Source organism: Hyla sarda, chromosome 2 (assembly GCF_029499605.1).
Source record: "Hyla sarda isolate aHylSar1 chromosome 2, aHylSar1.hap1, whole genome shotgun sequence".
Taxonomy (NCBI): domain Eukaryota; kingdom Metazoa; phylum Chordata; class Amphibia; order Anura; family Hylidae; genus Hyla; species Hyla sarda.
This window is the reverse complement of record NC_079190.1, coordinates 186,989,909-187,007,078: the sequence shown is the minus strand read 5'-3', so window position 1 is coordinate 187,007,078 and position 17,170 is coordinate 186,989,909. Positions and strand designations below refer to the sequence as shown.

Here is a 17,170-nt window from a genome sequence, read left to right as displayed (position 1 = left end):
AGCACTTGAGGAATGGAGGCATCTGCTGGAGGGATCAAGATTTCCTGTTATTATCTACACCGACCACAAGAACCTCTCCTACCTCCAGTCGGCCCAACGGCTGAATCCTCGCCAGGCCCGGTGGTCTCTGTTCTTTGCCCGATTTAATTTTGAGATTCACTTTCGTCCTGCCGATAAGAACATTAGGGCCGATGCTCTCTCTCGTTCCTCGGATGCCTCAGAAGTTGATCTCCCTCCGCAACACATCATTCCACCTGACTGCCTGATCTCCACTTCTCCTGCCTCCATCAGGCAGACTCCTCCAGGAAAGACCTTTGTTTCTCCACGCCAACGCCTCGGAATCCTCAAATGGGGTCACTCCTCCCATCTCGCAGGTCATGCGGGCATCAAGAAATCTGTGCAACTCATCTCCCGCTTCTATTGGTGGCCGACTCTGGAGACGGATGTTGGGGACTTTGTGCGAGCCTGCACTATCTGTGCCCGGGATAAGACTCCTCGCCAGAAGCCCGCTGGTTTTCTTCATCCTCTGCCTATCCCCGAACAGCCTTGGTCTCTGATTGGTATGGATTTTATTACTGATTTACCCCCTTCCCGTGGCAACACCGTTATTTGGGTGGTCGTTGATCGATTCTCCAAAATGGCACATTTCATCCCTCTTCCTGGTCTTCCTTCTGCGCCTCAGTTGGCTAAACAATTTTTTGTACACATTTTTCGTCTTCACGGGTTGCCTACGCAGATTGTCTCGGATAGAGGGGTCCAATTCGTGTCTAAATTCTGGAGAGCTCTCTGTAAACAACTCAAGATTAAATTTAATTTTTCCTCTGCATATCATCCCCAGTCCAATGGACAAGTAGAAAGAATTAACCAGATCCTGGGTGATTATTTGCGACATTTTGTTTCCTCCCGCCAGGATGACTGGGCAGATCTCCTTCCATGGGCCGAATTCTCGTATAACTTCAGGGTCTCTGAATCTTCCTCCAAATCCCCATTTTTCGTGGTGTACGGCCGTCACCCTCTTCCCCCCCTCCCTACCCCCTTGCCCTCTGGTCTGCCCGCTGTGGATGAAATTTCTCGTGACCTTTCCATTATATGGAGAGAGACCCAAAATTCTCTCTTACAGGCTTCTTCACGCATGAAGAGGTTCGCGGATAAGAAAAGAAGAGCTCCCCCCGTTTTTTCCCCTGGAGACAAGGTATGGCTCTCCGCTAAATATGTCCGCTTCCGTGTCCCTAGCTACAAGTTGGGACCACGCTATCTTGGTCCTTTCAAAATTTTGTGTCAAATTAATCCTGTCTCTTATAAACTTCTTCTTCCTCCTTCTCTTCGTATCCCTAATGCCTTTCACGTCTCTCTTCTCAAACCACTCATCCTCAACCGTTTTTCTCCCAAATCTGTTCCTCCCACTCCTGTTTCCGGCTCCTCGGACGTCTTCTCGGTCAAGGAAATTTTGGCTGCCAAAAAGGTCAGAGGAAAAAATTTTTTTTTAGTAGACTGGGAGGGTTGTGGTCCTGAAGAGAGATCCTGGGAACCTGAGGACAACATCCTTGACAAAAGTCTGCTCCTCAGGTTCTCAGGCTCCAAGAAGAGGGGGAGACCCAAGGGGGGGGGTACTGTTACGCCGAGCGCTCCGGGTCCCCGCTCCTCCCCGGAGCGCTCGCTTCACTCCCTCCGCTGCAGCGCTCCGGTCACGTCCTCTGACCCGGGGCGCTGCGATCCTGCTGCCAGCCGGGATGCGATTCGCGATGCGGGTAGCGCCCGCTCGCGATGCGCACCCTGGCTCCCCTACCTGACTCGCTCCCCGTCTGTTCTGTCCCGGCGCGCGCGGCCCCGCTCCCTAGGGCGCGCGCGCGCCGGGTCTCTGCGATTTAAAGGGCCACTGCGCCGCTGATTGGCGCAGTGGTTCCAATTAGGGTTTTCACCTGTGCACTTCCCTATATTACCTCACTTCCCTTGCACTCCCTTGCCGGATCTTGTTGCCTTAGTGCCAGTGAAAGCGTTCCTTGTGTGTTCCTTGCCAGTGTTTCCAGACCTTCTGCCGTTGCCCCTGACTACGATCCTTGCTGCCTGCCCCGACCTTCTGCTACGTCCGACCTTGCTTCTGCCTACTCCCTTGTACCGCGCCTATCTTCAGCAGCCAGAGAGGTGAGCCGTTGCTAGTGGATACGACCTGGTCACTACCGCCGCAGCAAGACCATCCCGCTTTGCGGCGGGCTCTGGTGAAAACCAGTAGTGGCTTAGAACCGGTCCACTAGCACGGTCCACGCCAATCCCTCTCTGGCACAGAGGGTCCACTACCTGCCAGCCGGCATCGTGACAGTGAGTACAATATAAGTCCTACAAGCGAGTGTATGGTTATAAATTCTACAAGTGAGTGTACCGTTTAATTTCTACAAGCTTGTGTACAGTAAAAACCCTACAAGCGTATATACAGTATGACTCTACGAGTGTGTATACAATGACCCTACAAGCGGATGTCCTACTAGTACCGCATGAATCCTATGAGCATGTGTATGGTATAAAACCTACAAGCATATGAAGAATGAGAATCTATAGTGTGTGTACAGCATAAATCCCACAGACGTGTGTAGAGCATAAATGCTGCCAGCGTGTGTACGGCACAAATCCAACCAGCGTATGTACAGCATGAATCCTAAAAACGTGTGTACGGCATAAATCCTACCAGCGTGTGTAGGTCATAAATCCTACAAACGTGTGTACAGCATAAATCCTTCCAGCGTGTGTACGGCACGAATCCAACCAGCGTATGTACAGCATAGATCCTAAAACATGTGTAGGGCATAAATTCTACGAGCGTGTATGCGGCATGAACCATACAAACGTATGTACAGCCTAAATCCTACAAGCGTGTGTACGGCATGAACCCTACCAGGATGTGTACAGCATGAATCCTACGGCATGATTCCTATAAGTGTGTGTATGGTATAAATGTTACGAATGTGTGTACGACAACTATGAGGGCATGTACCCGGAACAAGAATATGACCGAAAGAGCAAACAAATTATATGAGTATATACTGACCAACTACATACACGGACCACATGTTATGTAAATTAAGTTATAAGAGTGTGAACACTGACAACTATATGTGTGCCCGGCACAACCACGTGACCTGTCTATGTATAAAGAATATGTGCCTGACATGACTATATGAGCATATACAAAAAAAATTTTTTTTTTTTTTTATGATAGCGAAATGCATGAAAACTTAATTTTCTTGTAACCTGACAGGCACCAAAGCTAAACAATACGCCTTCCTGTTATTAAGGATGGAACCCCCTCCTGAAATGGAGTTCTAACTTAGATGATTATACCTGACTGCTGACAACTTGCAACGCACCGAGAAAATGCAAGTAACTGCAGAGGAAGGGGGGAAGGATGAAGGAAGACAGTATTAGCACTGCTAAGAGCATGCCTCCGTCCACCCCTGCAGTTTAATCGATCGCAGTATAAGTGAGAATCGTAGCTCCACAACAGCTGGAGGCACACCGCCCGGAAACACAGAAGTATAAATATAAAATAAATGAAAAGAAAACTGTGAGGAAGTTAGTTTAAGAGACAAAGGTTGGAAGTGAGCGCAGCTGTTGATGTAGCGTGCCTTAGACTGACCAGATTGGCAGCTGTGGGGGTGAAGCATGAGCCCACAGGGTGGGGCGGAGCGGCGAGTCCGATTGAGTGTAAAAGTGTGCAAGTCTCAGTATGCCGGAGACACATATAGATCCTCCCAGCAGCACAGAACTTCATGGGAGGCTGTTCACATAATGCGATAATGATATATATGTGCAGGAGGCTGTTCACATAATGCGATAATGATATATATGTGCGGGAGGCTGTTCACATAGAGCGGTAATGTTATACATGTGCAGTAGACTGTTCACGTGGTGCGGAAATGTTAAAATATGCAGGAGACTGTTCATATAGTGCGGTAATGATATGCATGTGCAAGAAGCCTATCACATAGTGCGGTAATGATATGCATGTGCAGGAGGCCGAATGCCGGTATGTAATACAATAACCAGGGGCCGGGCTGACCAAGGGTTTCCCTGAACTCCGGCTTACCTCCGGAGTCCGGGAACAGCCAGCGTTACCCCCGGTCAGCCACGGCCACTTACCACCACCATGCCGGCTGGAGCGACCTTCCAGTCAGCTGACCCGTGCAGTCAGCTGACCGGCGTGAACGTGACGCCACCTCCTGCTGACATCACGTGACAAACCCTTGACCGAAGAACCCACGGCGGCCGGACGTGAGGCGGCCGTGAGTTCTTAAAGGCAGCCGGCTCCTCCCACAAATACAGGCCAGCTGCGCAGGCCTTAAAACATATTACAAACATTTTTCTTTTTACATAATCTATTTAATAAAAAATAAAAAAAATTACAAATTTTTATGAGAGTACCCATTTAATGTCTAAACCTTGGCAACAAAAGTGAGTACATCCCTAAGTGAAAATTTCAAAATTGGGCCAAATTAGTTATTTTCCCTCCCCAATGTTATGTGAGGAGCTACAATGAGGGAACCATGAATGCCAGCATGTACTGTAACATACTGAAACAGAGCTGATCCCCTTTCTTCAGAGACTGGGCTGCAGGGCAGTATTCCAACATACTTTCCCCAGGCACACCTCCAAGATGACCACTGCTCTGCTATGGGTAAAGGTGATGGACCGGCCAAGTATGTCTTTAGACTTACCCTATTGAGCATCTGTGGGTCATCCTCAAATGGAAGGTGGGGGAGCAAAAGATCTCTAACATCCACCAGCTCTGTAATGTCATCATAGAGGAAACCTGTGAAGCACCAGTGAACTCCATTCCCAAGAGGCTTAAAGGGATATTCCAGGAATTTATTTTTATTTGACTATGCTACAGGGGCTGTAAAGTTAGCGTAGTTCACAATATAGTGCTGTACCTGTGTGTGATGGTTTTCTCACAATTCTTCTGTGATTTTCACCCCACTAAACAAAATTACTATACTATATTATACTATTCACCCCAGCATACAAAATGACTGTTGTCTCAGATTTTTCCCAGGTTGCAATGTGGCTGAGACCTTACTCACTAGTCAGCTGATGACAGGGAGCCTGTCTGCTTCAATGGGTGGAGGGATCGCTTGGTGGGAGAGAGATCAATCTGCAACCAATGCAACAGCTGTAGGCACCCTGATTGAAAACCATAGGTTAATTGGCTTTCTGTGAAATTGGTCGTAGTGTGTATGTGTGTGTATGTGTGTCCATCCCCACTGGATTGTGAATAGTGACACTATCTGTACAATTTCTGTATCTGTACTATAATAATAATACTTTAGTAAAAGTAAATGGTATATTTAATCTGACCAAATCTCAATGAACACTATTTGAACCATATTTTTGAAACAACACAAGGAAGAGTTTGCATCCGTTTTTTAACTTTAGTTAGAGAATGTAGGCTCTACTACTAAAGAGATTTCAAGACTTTTTATTTTTAGAGCAACATTGGAATACAGAATGGGATTACCTGCATGCCGTGTCTTCTTTCTTTGGAGAAGTCGTGGAGGACTTAAGCTTGACCTATGCAGCAATGATGACGAAGATCTGAGTTCATGTGCAGACTGCAACCTTGAAAGAGATGTATGGATTTGCTTCTGTAATGTCCTAAATGTACAATACAACAATCTAACATTCACTCGAGTACACAGGATCATCAAAAAGCTACGTGTTCAACAATACACACAAACAAGATTTCTAAATAGGTTGTAATAGGAGATGTTACAGTACAGTAAGTTAGCATTGTTACCTTTGTGAAAGATCAGTGCCACCATTATGGCACCAGTCCAACATCAAACAATCTGTATGGAGTTTTTTTACTTTTTCCAAAGTGGATTTCCCTTCTTCAATCTCATTTAAAAGCAACTGTATGTCTTCACTCTACGAATAAGAAACAGTTATTAGTTAAAGGGAATGTGTCATCAGAAAATTACTGAGTTCGCTCCATGCGCAGATGAGCAGCCTGCCGCGCCGGAGACATCTTCTCAGACATCGTATCTCCTATCCTTAGGATAGGGGATAAGATGTTTTTTGGAGGAGTACCCCTTTAATGTTTTTATGATTAACATATAAAAAAAATATGTTGGTGATGTTTTTTTTTCTAATTTTCAATTTTACGATATGGATTTTAAATTTATTCTGTCTGTAATGATAACGATCCATGCACACTATGGATTTTCTGGAGCGGAATTCACTGCAGCAGAGTTCCATAGGATTTTGCTGCACAGTGCACACTACAGAATTTCAGCAGCAAAGCTTTACAAAGCTAAAAATTAACTCACCGAGAGAATGAACATTTTCATTCTTTCGGCAGAGCACTGAGCGAAATTTGGGGATCGTCAATGCCCAGTTGGTACAAGCACCGATGGCGCTGGCCGCCCTCGAGAATCTCTACGGAGATTCTGTAGTGTGCATGAACCCTAGGAAGGAGGCTGCTGGAAAGTGATCCTAACAACATTACAATTAAAGGTGACACACACCAGTAGATAGATAATAAATTGGGAACTCCTGCTTCTGTGTAGAATGACCTCTGCACAGGTCACAGAGCATGCTTACAAACCCACCCCATACAAAGAAAAGGGTCTGACGATGCCTATGGGGATTACAGTACTGCATATCTCTAAATGCTATCAAAAACAGCTCCGGCAAGATGGCTTCCCTCATATTACTTTACTACATGCTATCAAAAACAGCTCCGGCAAGATGGCTTCCCTCATATTACTTTACTAAAAAATAAAAAATAATACAAACAGATTAGAAAAATTTTTTTTAGGTTCTGGCGCTAATCAGAAAAAAAAACTATTTGGCCATGTAATGCATGGTAAGAAATTATTATTCTACATTATACTTAAACACTTCTATGTATCATGGCTTCAATTTCAATTAGTAATTTATTAAACTGAGAAAACTTTAATAGTAAATCTTATTGCTATACTTGAAAGGTACCATAGGTCTCCTTGTCCTAACAGCTATCTAGCCATATTCCTTTAAAAGAAATGTAGTTTTCTAATTAATGAATTAGTATAATATATGTATATATATATATATATATATATATATATATATATAGGGTATTCCCATTTAATACATCTATATTATATCATTAGGATTTGCTATCACGTTATGATTTTGGGGGTCCAACCTCTATAACCCCCTCCTGAGAATTCAGTGCTGCAGAGCCCCTTCACAGTATTATCCAGAGTTACATATATAAACAGAAACTTACCACAAATGGTTTAGGTGCGTCAGGATCCAGAAGGTAACTACTGTAAGTATGATATCGGCCACCAGTCTTGCCAGAGAGCTTATATAAAAAGCTGTTTGCTTCAGTGTCATCACAGTTAAATGAAATTGTGTGTATTGGTATTCGATTTAGGACATTCACTTGATCAATAATAGTGTCAGTAGGCTGTAAAAGTGGAAACATTTGTTATTTTCATGTTAGGAGACGAATGCCAAAACTTGTGGAAATTTATAACACGATTAAATTTATATTCTCCTAAAAACTTTAAAATCAATCATCCTTTTCTATTCAGTTCCCTGGATGTTGTAATGCCAGCAGTTTGTCCCTAGCAATGTACTGTGCCTCCTAGCAGATACAGCCCCTTGCACCAAGGCCCAGTCTGAGCCTCCTCCTACTGTGCTCTTCCCCTTTCTTCCTTTGCTTGTGCTGCAATGTGTATGCATGGTCCCTCCTTGGTTCTTAAAGGGCCTGCATGCATGAAAAATGCGGCCCCAGTCAACCACAGAGAGCAGAGTGCTCACCTGCGGCCTTCATTTGCATAAAAATGAAGGGGGCGGGGCCCACACTATAACCTAGTATACTGGGTTTACTGCGGATGAACAAGCTGTCAGATTCTTTTTAAGGCAGCCGCACCCTTTCCTTTGCCTAAGCAATAAGTTCCTTTGTGTTTCATAGTAAAATATTCCTATTTAGTGTGCAAATCCCATGTTTGATCTCTGCCTTGTAGGTACCCTTGTTAAAATCCAGCAGCAGAACCCAGCTTACCGATGACTTGAGAGCTGTATGAGGCCTCATGTTATGTTGTATTTTTAATTACACCCCTTATTTTACCATATAATGTATTGTGAAACAAAAAAAAATGTTTATGAAACAGAATGAAAAAACCCAATTCTGCCATTTTTTGTGGAGTTTTGGTCTTATGGCTTTAAAAAGAAAGTTATTACCCTATAACTTTTTTATTTCTCTGCTTATGAAGGGCTCAGTTTTTGCAGGTTGAACTGTAGTTTTTATTAAAGGGATACTCCACTGGAAAACATTTTTTTTTTTAAACAACAGATTTGTAAATTACTTCTATTAAAAAATCTTAATCCTTCCAGTACTTATCAGCTGCTGTATGATCCACAGAAAGTTATTTTCTTTTTTAATTTCCTTTCTCTCTGACCACAATGCTCTCTGCTGATACCTCTGTCCATGTCAGGAACTGTCCAGAGCAGGATAGGTTTGCTATGGGGATTTGCTCCTACTCTGGACAGTTCCTAAAATGGACAGATGTGTCAGCAGAGAGCACTGTGGTCAGACAGAAAGGAAATTCAAAAAGAAAATAACTTCCTGTGGATCATACAGCAGCTGATAAGTACTGGAAGAGTTAAGATTTTTTTAATAGAAGTAATTTACAAATCTGAACTAGTTGATTTAAAATTTTTTTTTTCCAGTGGAGTACCCCTTTAATGCCACTTTGGGGTAGATGTGACATTTTGATCTCTTTTTAAACCATGCTTCTTGGGAGGAAAGTTGACAAAAAACAGTAATTCTGGCATTGGATATTTTTGTTCAGATGGCTTTCACTGGATAAATGATAATAGATTTTAGTTTGTGTTTTTTCTATATAATAAACAGAAAAATGACAACTAAAATGGCCGGTCTACAGACCTTAACTGGGCCACCCACTGTCTTACTAGTAGGCACCCATTGGGAATGCAGTAGGCTCAGCCTTTCCATACAAACTTTATGACATTATGTACCAAGGATAATGGGATGCTGGCTATGTACTAAGGATAATGGGATGCTGGCTATGTACTAAGGATAACAGGATTCTGGCTATGTACTGAGGATAATGGGATGCTGGCTATGTACTAAGGATAATGGGATGCTGGCTATGTACTAAGGATAATGGGATTCTGGCTATGTACTGAGGATAATGGGATGTTGGCTATGTACTAAGGATAATGGGATGCTGGCTATGTACTAAAGATAATGGGATGCTGGCTATGTACTAAGGATAATGGGATGCTGGCTATGTACTAAGGATAATGGGATGCTGGCTATGTACTAAGGATAATGGGACGCTGGCTATGTACTAAGGATAATGGGACGCTGGCTATGTACTAAGGATATTGGGACGCTGGCTATGTACTAAGGATAATGGGACGCTGGCTATGTACTAAGGATAATGGGATGCTGGCTATGTACTAAGGATAATGGGATGCTGGCTATGTACTAAGGATAATGGGATGCTGGCTATGTACTAAGGATAATGGGATGCTGGCTATGTACTAAGGATAATGGGATGCTGGCTATGTACTAAGGATAATGGGATGCTGGCTATGTACTAAGGATAATGGGATGCTGGCTATGTACTAAGGATAATGGGATGCTGGCTATGTACTAAGGATAATGGGATGCTGGCTATGTACTAAGGATAATGGGATGCTGGCTATGTACTAAGGATAATGGGATGCTGGCTATGTACTAAGGATAATGGGATGCTGGCTATGTACTAAGGATAATGGGATGCTGGCTATGTACTAAGGATAATGGGATGCTGGCTATGTACTAAGGATAATGGGATGCTGGCTATGTACTAAGGATAATGGGATGCTGGCTATGTACTAAGGATAATGGGATGCTGGCTATGTACTAAGGATAATGGGATGCTGGCTATGTACTAAGGATAATGGGATGCTGGCTATGTACTAAGGATAATGGGATGCTGGCTATGTACTAAGGATAATGGGATGCTGGCTATGTACTAAGGATAATGGGATGCTGGCTATGTACTAAGAATAATGGGATGCTGGCTATGTACTAAGGATAATGGGATGCTGGCTATGTACTAAGGATAATGGGATGCTGGCTATGTACTAAGGATAATGGGATGCTGGCTATGTGCTAAGGATAATGGGATGCTGGCTATGTACTAAGGATAATGGGATGCTGGCTATGTGCTAAGAATAATGGGATGCTGGCTATGTGCTAAGGATAATGGGATGCTGGCTATGTGCTAAGGATAATGGGATGCTGGCTATGTGCTAAGGATAATGGGATGCTGGCTATGTGCTAAGGATAATGGGATGCTGGCTATGTGCTAAGGATAATGGGATGCTGGCTATGTGCTAAGGATAATGGGATGCTGGCTATGTGCTAAGGATAATGGGATGCTGGCTATGTGCTAAGGATAATGGGATGCTGGCTATGTACTAAGGATAATGGGATGCTGGCTATGTACTAAGGATAATGGGATGCTGGCTATGTACTAAGGATAATGGGATGCTGGCTATGTACTAAGGATAATGGGATGCTGGCTATGTACTAAGGATAATGGGATGCTGGCTATGTACTAAGGATAATGGGATGCTGGCTATGTACTAAAGATATTGGGATGCTGGCTATGTACTAAGGATAATGGGATGCTGGCTATGTGCTAAGGATAATGGGATGCTGGCTATGTACTAAGGATAACAGAATTCTTGCTATGTACTGAGGATTACAGAATTCTTGCTATGTACTGAGGATAATGGGATGCTGACTATGTACTGAGGATAACAAGATTTTAGCTATGTACTGAGGATAACAGGATTCTGGCTATGTACTGAGGATAATGGGATGCTGGCTATGTACTAAGGATAATGGGATGCTGGCTATGTACTGAGGATAATGGGATGCTGGCTATGTACTGAGGATAATGGGATGCTGGCTATGTACTGAGGATAATGGGATGCTGGCTATGTACTAAGGATAATGGGATGCTGGCTATGTACTGAGGATAATGGGATGCTGGCTATGTACTGAGGATAATGGGATGCTGGCTATGTACTGAGGATAATGGGATGCTGGCTATGTACTAAGGATAATGGGATGCTGGCTATGTACTAAGGATAATGGGATGCTGGCTATGTACTAAGGATAATGGGATGCTGGCTATGTACTAAGGATAATGGGATGCTGGCTATGTACTAAGGATAATGGGATGCTGGCTATGTACTAAGGATAATGGGATGCTGGCTATGTACTAAGGATAATGGGATGCTGGCTATGTACTAAGGATAATGGGATGCTGGCTATGTACTAAGGATAATGGGACGCTGGCTATGTACTAAGGATAATGGGATGCTGGCTATGTACTGAGGATAATGGGATGCTGGCTATGTACTGAGGATAATGGGATGCTGGCTATGTACTGAGGATAATGGGATGCTGGCTATGTACTAAGGATAATGGGATGCTGGCTATGTACTGGGGATAACAAGATTCTAGCTATGTACTGAGGATAACAGAATTCTTGCTATGTACTGAGGATAACAGGATTCTGGCTATGTTCTGAGGATAACAGGATTCTGGCTATGTACTGAGGATAACAGGATTCTGGCTATGTACTAAGGATAATGGGATGCTGGCTATGTACTAAGGATAATGGGATTCTGGCTATGTACTGAGGATAATGGGATGCTGGCTATGTACTAAGGATAACATAATTCTGGCTATGTACTAAAGGTAACAGGATTCTGGCTATGTACTAAAGGTAACAGGATTCAGGCTATGTACTAAGGATAATGGGATTCTGGCTATGTACTAAAGGTAACTGGATGTCAGCTATGTACTATGATAACGGGATGGCGGCTAGGTACTAAGAAGTAAAAACACAAATCATCTGTTGCTAATGGAGATTCCCCAGGGAAGCAACCTGCAGATACCCTGTAAAAAAGTCCATACACCCTTCATAAGGTAAAGACCAGATCTGAAACTGATAATCTGTCCCCTAGCCTGTGTGTGACATATAGCTGGTCTGGTAGTCCCTAACATTAGGACTATTACATTCATCTGCTTTGTTAGTACCTGATCAGGTCTTCCATCAGTAAGTAAGTAAACTGCTTGGGTATTACTGTCAGTGAGGGCAACCTCCAGAGCCTTCAAAGTGTTTGTTGAGCTGCCAACCTTAGAACGAAAAGATTCATAAACATTACATTTTCTTCAGTCTTAATAAACTGAATACATAAGGGAAAGAATGTCTTAGACCTGTACCCTGGAACCATGGGCAAAAATTAACGCAACACTATATGATGCAATATATTGTTCACAGCTAGACTATGACGAATTGTTTTGTCTTCGTTGCATTGTGTTTTTTTTTTTTTTTCGTTTTTTCTTTTTGTTTTTGGTGTGATTTTCAGTTTTTTCTATGTTTTGTAAAGGGGTTTGTGTTTTAAAATAATAAAATGAATGAAAGAGAGACATTGTTATCCACCAGAAAAAAAGGTTAAATATGGTATTCTTTTTCAAAACATATTCATGTATTTTGCACATAGCTAAAGTATATATATCATTTTGCAACACTTTTATGGCTCCATTGCATGCAAAATAAATAGGAAAAAGCTAATTTGCAAAAGGCAAAAAATTCCCCACCATGGTGTGCACACAGCTCCTATGAAGATCTATGTGACTCCTTGGTTACAGAATACAATGAATACCTCTGTATTGAACATACAGTCTATGCTTTCCATATGTTCCTTTCATTTTAAATAGGTTGAAAAGAAGAGAAGGAGAAGTGACATAAGGTTTGACTGTTTGTACACAGGACAAATCTGTAGGTCACTTCCTACCTGAACATTTAGTGCAAATGGCTGTGTTTTCAGAAAGAGAATGAAGAAGGACGCAAGTCCGAAACGGACGTAGGGGTGGACGCCGCTCAGCCATATTCTTTGCTCGCACATGAGGGTATTATTTGCTGTTGGTTCATAGTGTTTTACCTGTAATATTTTGCACTTTGCTGTTACTACTTATGCACTCTATATATGAACCTCCATTTTATTATCTGTAAGCTGCTACTATTGTTACCAAACCTCTCTTGAGGTTGGTCTTCTGTTTACATATATCCATTGTCATGGCTTGAGTGTCGCTCCATATTTTTCAGACGCCATTCCTGTTGTAATGTTTGTTTTTTTAATAATAAAACTATTTGTCATTTTCATTACTTTTGAGTCTGCCACAGTATTTTTCTATATAGGTTGCATGTATTCCCTCGCTGTAATTGGCAGCAGTTACTTATGTCCACTTACATTAGCCTTGGAGTACTTTAGGGGACATTCTATTTAGCCCCCCTCCTATACAATAGGGTACTAGACTGTGTTTTTTCGGTATATTAACATAGTAACATAGTTCATGAGGTTGAAAAAAGACCAGAGTCCATCAAGTTCAACCTATAACCCTAATGAGTCCCTACTGAGTTGATCCAGAGGAAGGCAAAAAACCCTCATACTAGAGGTAAAAATTCCTTCCCGACTCCAAATATGGCAGTCAGAATAAATCCCCTGATCAACGTTCTGTCCCTATAAATCTAGTATCCATAACCAGCAATTTTCTTACTCTCCAAAAATGCATCCAGACCCCATTTAAATAATTTTACAGAGTTCCCCATGACCACTTCCTCCGGCGGACCACCTCCTCCGAATTCCACAGTCTCACTGCTCTTACAGTAAAGAACCCCCGTCTGTGCTGGTGTAGGAAGGAACCTTCTTTCCTCTAAATATAGAGGATGTCCCCTTGTTATAGATACAGTCCTGAGTATGAATAGATCATGAGAGAGATCTCTGTACTGACCCCTGATATATTTATACATAGTTATTAGGTCTCCCCTAAGGCTTCTTTTTTCTAAACTAAATAACCCTAATTCTGATAATCTTTCTGGGTACTGTAGTCCTCCCATTCCCCGTATTACCCTGGTTGCCCGTCTTTGAACCCTCTCCAGCTCCACTATATCTTTCTTTTACACTGGTGCCCAGTACTGTACACAGTATTCCATGTGTGGTCTGACTAGTGATTTGTACAGTGGTAGAATAATTTCCTTGTCGTGGGCATCTATGCCCCTATTGATGCACCCCATGATTTTATTTGCCTTGGCAGCAGCTGCCCGACACTGGTCTCTACAGCTACTGTTAACTCTAAATTTACTGTTAACTAAGATTCCCAAGTCCTTATCCACATCAGTCGTCCCAAGTGTGCTCCCATTTAATACATAATCTCAGCCCGGATTTTTCCTCCCCATGGGCATTAACTTACATTTATCAGTGTTGAACCTCATCTGCCACTTCCCAGCCCAACCCTCCAACCTATCCAGAACCATTTGTAACAGTGCACTGTCCTCTCTAGTATTTACTGCTTTACAGAGTTTAGTATCATCTGCAAAGATTGCTACTTTACTACAAGGTCATTAATGAATATATTAAATAGAACAGGACCCAAGACTGACCCCTGTGGTACCCCACTAGTAACAGTCACCCAATCAGAATAAGTACCATTAATAACCACCCTCTGTTTCCTATCACTGAGCCAGTTACTTACCCACTTACAAAAATTCTCCCCCAGCCCCATCCTTCTCATTTTATGAAGCAACCTTTTATGTGACACAGTATCAAATGCTTTGGAAAAATCCAGATATGCGATATGGTGCAGTCTGGAGCTCACCTCCTGATCAGGTTAGTTTGACAGGTCATACATTTTTTTTATCAAGATACTCCAAAATAGCATCTCTAAGAAAACCCTCAAACAATTTACATACAACGGAGGTTAAACTAACAGGCCTATAATTACCGGGGTCACCCTTTGACCCCTTTTTAAATATTGGCACCACATTTGCCATGCGCCCGTCCTGGGGAACAGTCCCTGTTACTAAAGAGTACCTGAATATTGAAAATAGGGGTCTGTCTATAACATTACTTAATTCCTTTAGAACACGGGGGTGAATACCATCAGGACCTGGTGATTTGTCTGTTTAGATTTTTTGTAGGCGGCACTGTACTTCTTCCTGGGTTAGACAGTTGACCTGTACTGGGGAGTTTACCTTATCTCTCTGTATTTCACCTGGCATTTCATTTTCCTTGGTGAATACAGTGGAGAAGAATTTGTTTAATATATTTGCTTTTTCCTGATCCCTGTTTATAATTTCTTCCTCATCATTTTTTAAAGGGCCTACAATTTCATTTTTAACCTTTTTGCTATTTATATAGTCAAAAACATTTTGGGGTTAGTTTTACTCTCTTTGGCAATGAGTCTTTCTGTCTCTATTTTTGTGGCTTTTATCTGTCTTTTACATATTTTACATTTTCTCTATATCTTTTTAATGCTTCTTCACTGCTGTCCTGTTTTAGTAGTTTAAATGCTTTATTTTTGTCATGTATTGCCCCCTTAACATTTTTATTCATCCATGTTGGTTTTCTTTTTCTTTCTGACCCTTTTATTCCCATAAGCTATATACCTCTTACAATGAGAATTTAAGATCTTTTTAAAAGTCTCCCATTTAGTGTCAGTATTCTTGGGATAATAAAGTCACCAGTATACAGTGAAAGGGATACTGGACCCCCCATAAAGTAGTCCTCGCATTAATGTCGAACACAATCTCTATTGAGGAAATGCATAAATCATAAAATTTAACTTTTAATCATCCAGTTAAAATAGGCCTTGGACCGAATACACTAAATTATATTAAATCTGATTATTGAAATAGACGTGCTTATCAAACTCAGGTGAAGTATGAGCACAGTTTTGATATGGGTACAGATATATGTGGGGATAGTCAGTGAGTATGGACCGTCAAGGATGTTGTCCTATTTCTAAACTCACCCTATAAATCACCCTAGACCTCCCTTCTTGGCAAGTGTTGCATCGCCCTTAGAAGGGCGGCCCCACACAGGAACCTGACCCTAGAATTCCCTTTATATACCCCTAGATTCCCTACGCGTTTCTTCTGCTTATGTCAGCAGAGTCATCAGGGAAAATAATTGGAGATATTATAGCTTGAGATATCCAAAAGAAGAATCAAAACATGAATAAATACATATATATGGAATTGAATCCACACAGGTATCAATTAGGTCCAATGATAAGTTGCGGATGCACTATTCCACATAGGTGCATCATACGCAAAATGAAGTAGTCTCTGTTATCACTGTTCCACAGATAATAATATTATAACAAAAAACAAAGAACATAGTGATCTCTCCTAATGTCAACCTATTTCTAGATATGCCCTTGGTGATGGGACATTGCAGTATATTTTCACATGCACAAGAAAATTATGGTTAGACACTAATTTTAATCATTCAAATACCCCCCAAGGTACTCACGATACCCAACATTTCAGGGTCCGGGTACCCGTGGTATAGGGGGACTTGAATATCCGACCAGGCTGATGTTGCCTTATGCCTGGTCTGGAGACCGCTCAGCCCGCTACCATTGAGCCGGCAAGAGCGGTGATCTCTCCACCGGGAGCACCACAGTGCTCACTGAGTCCTATCTTGCCAAGAAGGGAGGTCTAGGGTGAGTTATAGGGTGAGTTTAGGAATAGGACAACATCCTTGACGGTCCATACTCACTGACTATCCCCACATATATCTGTACCCATATCAAAACTGTACTCATACTTCACCTGAGTTTGATAAGCACGTCTATTTCAATAATCATATTTATTATCATTTTGTGTATTCGGTCCAAGGCCTATTTTAACTGGATGATTAAAAGTTACATTTTATGATTTATGCATTTCCTCAATAGAGATTGTGTTCAGTATTCTTGGGAGACTTCTTGTTTTTGAGGACATTATTCCAATTTATATTGTTACAGTTGATCAAACTTTGCCTTCCTAAAGTTCATTGTTTTTGTGGCCCCTCGAGAGATTCCCTTATTGAAGAACAAGTTATAATGTATTATATTATGATCACTATTTCCTAGGTTTCCTATTTCCTCTGTCAGGTCTGTTGGTTAATATTAAGTCTAGTAGGGCGCCCCCTCTGGTCGGGCCCTGCATCATTTGGGACAGATAATTGTCTTTAGCTATAGTCAGAAACCTGTTTCCTTTATGAGATTCACAGGTCTCAGTCTCCCAGTTTATATCAGGATAGTTAA

The 17,170-nt window shown here is 42.1% G+C and overlaps 1 protein-coding gene across 3 annotated transcripts in view; it reads right to left on the bottom strand.

Moving 5' to 3' along the window:
- Positions 1-17,170, bottom strand: part of VWA3B (von Willebrand factor A domain containing 3B) — a 185,906-nt gene that overhangs the window by 124,411 nt on the left and 44,325 nt on the right. For 2 of the 3 annotated variants that reach the window (XM_056555912.1, XM_056555913.1), the window contains exons 13-16: positions 12,113-12,211; positions 7,262-7,444; positions 5,786-5,916; positions 5,507-5,643 (exon numbers count right to left, since the gene is read on the bottom strand). In XM_056555912.1, the coding sequence (XP_056411887.1) occupies positions 5,507-5,643; positions 5,786-5,916; positions 7,262-7,444; positions 12,113-12,211 (550 nt within the window). The remainder of the gene's footprint in view (positions 1-5,506; positions 5,644-5,785; positions 5,917-7,261; positions 7,445-12,112; positions 12,212-17,170) is intronic. The other variant, XM_056555914.1, reaches the window with a different exon arrangement.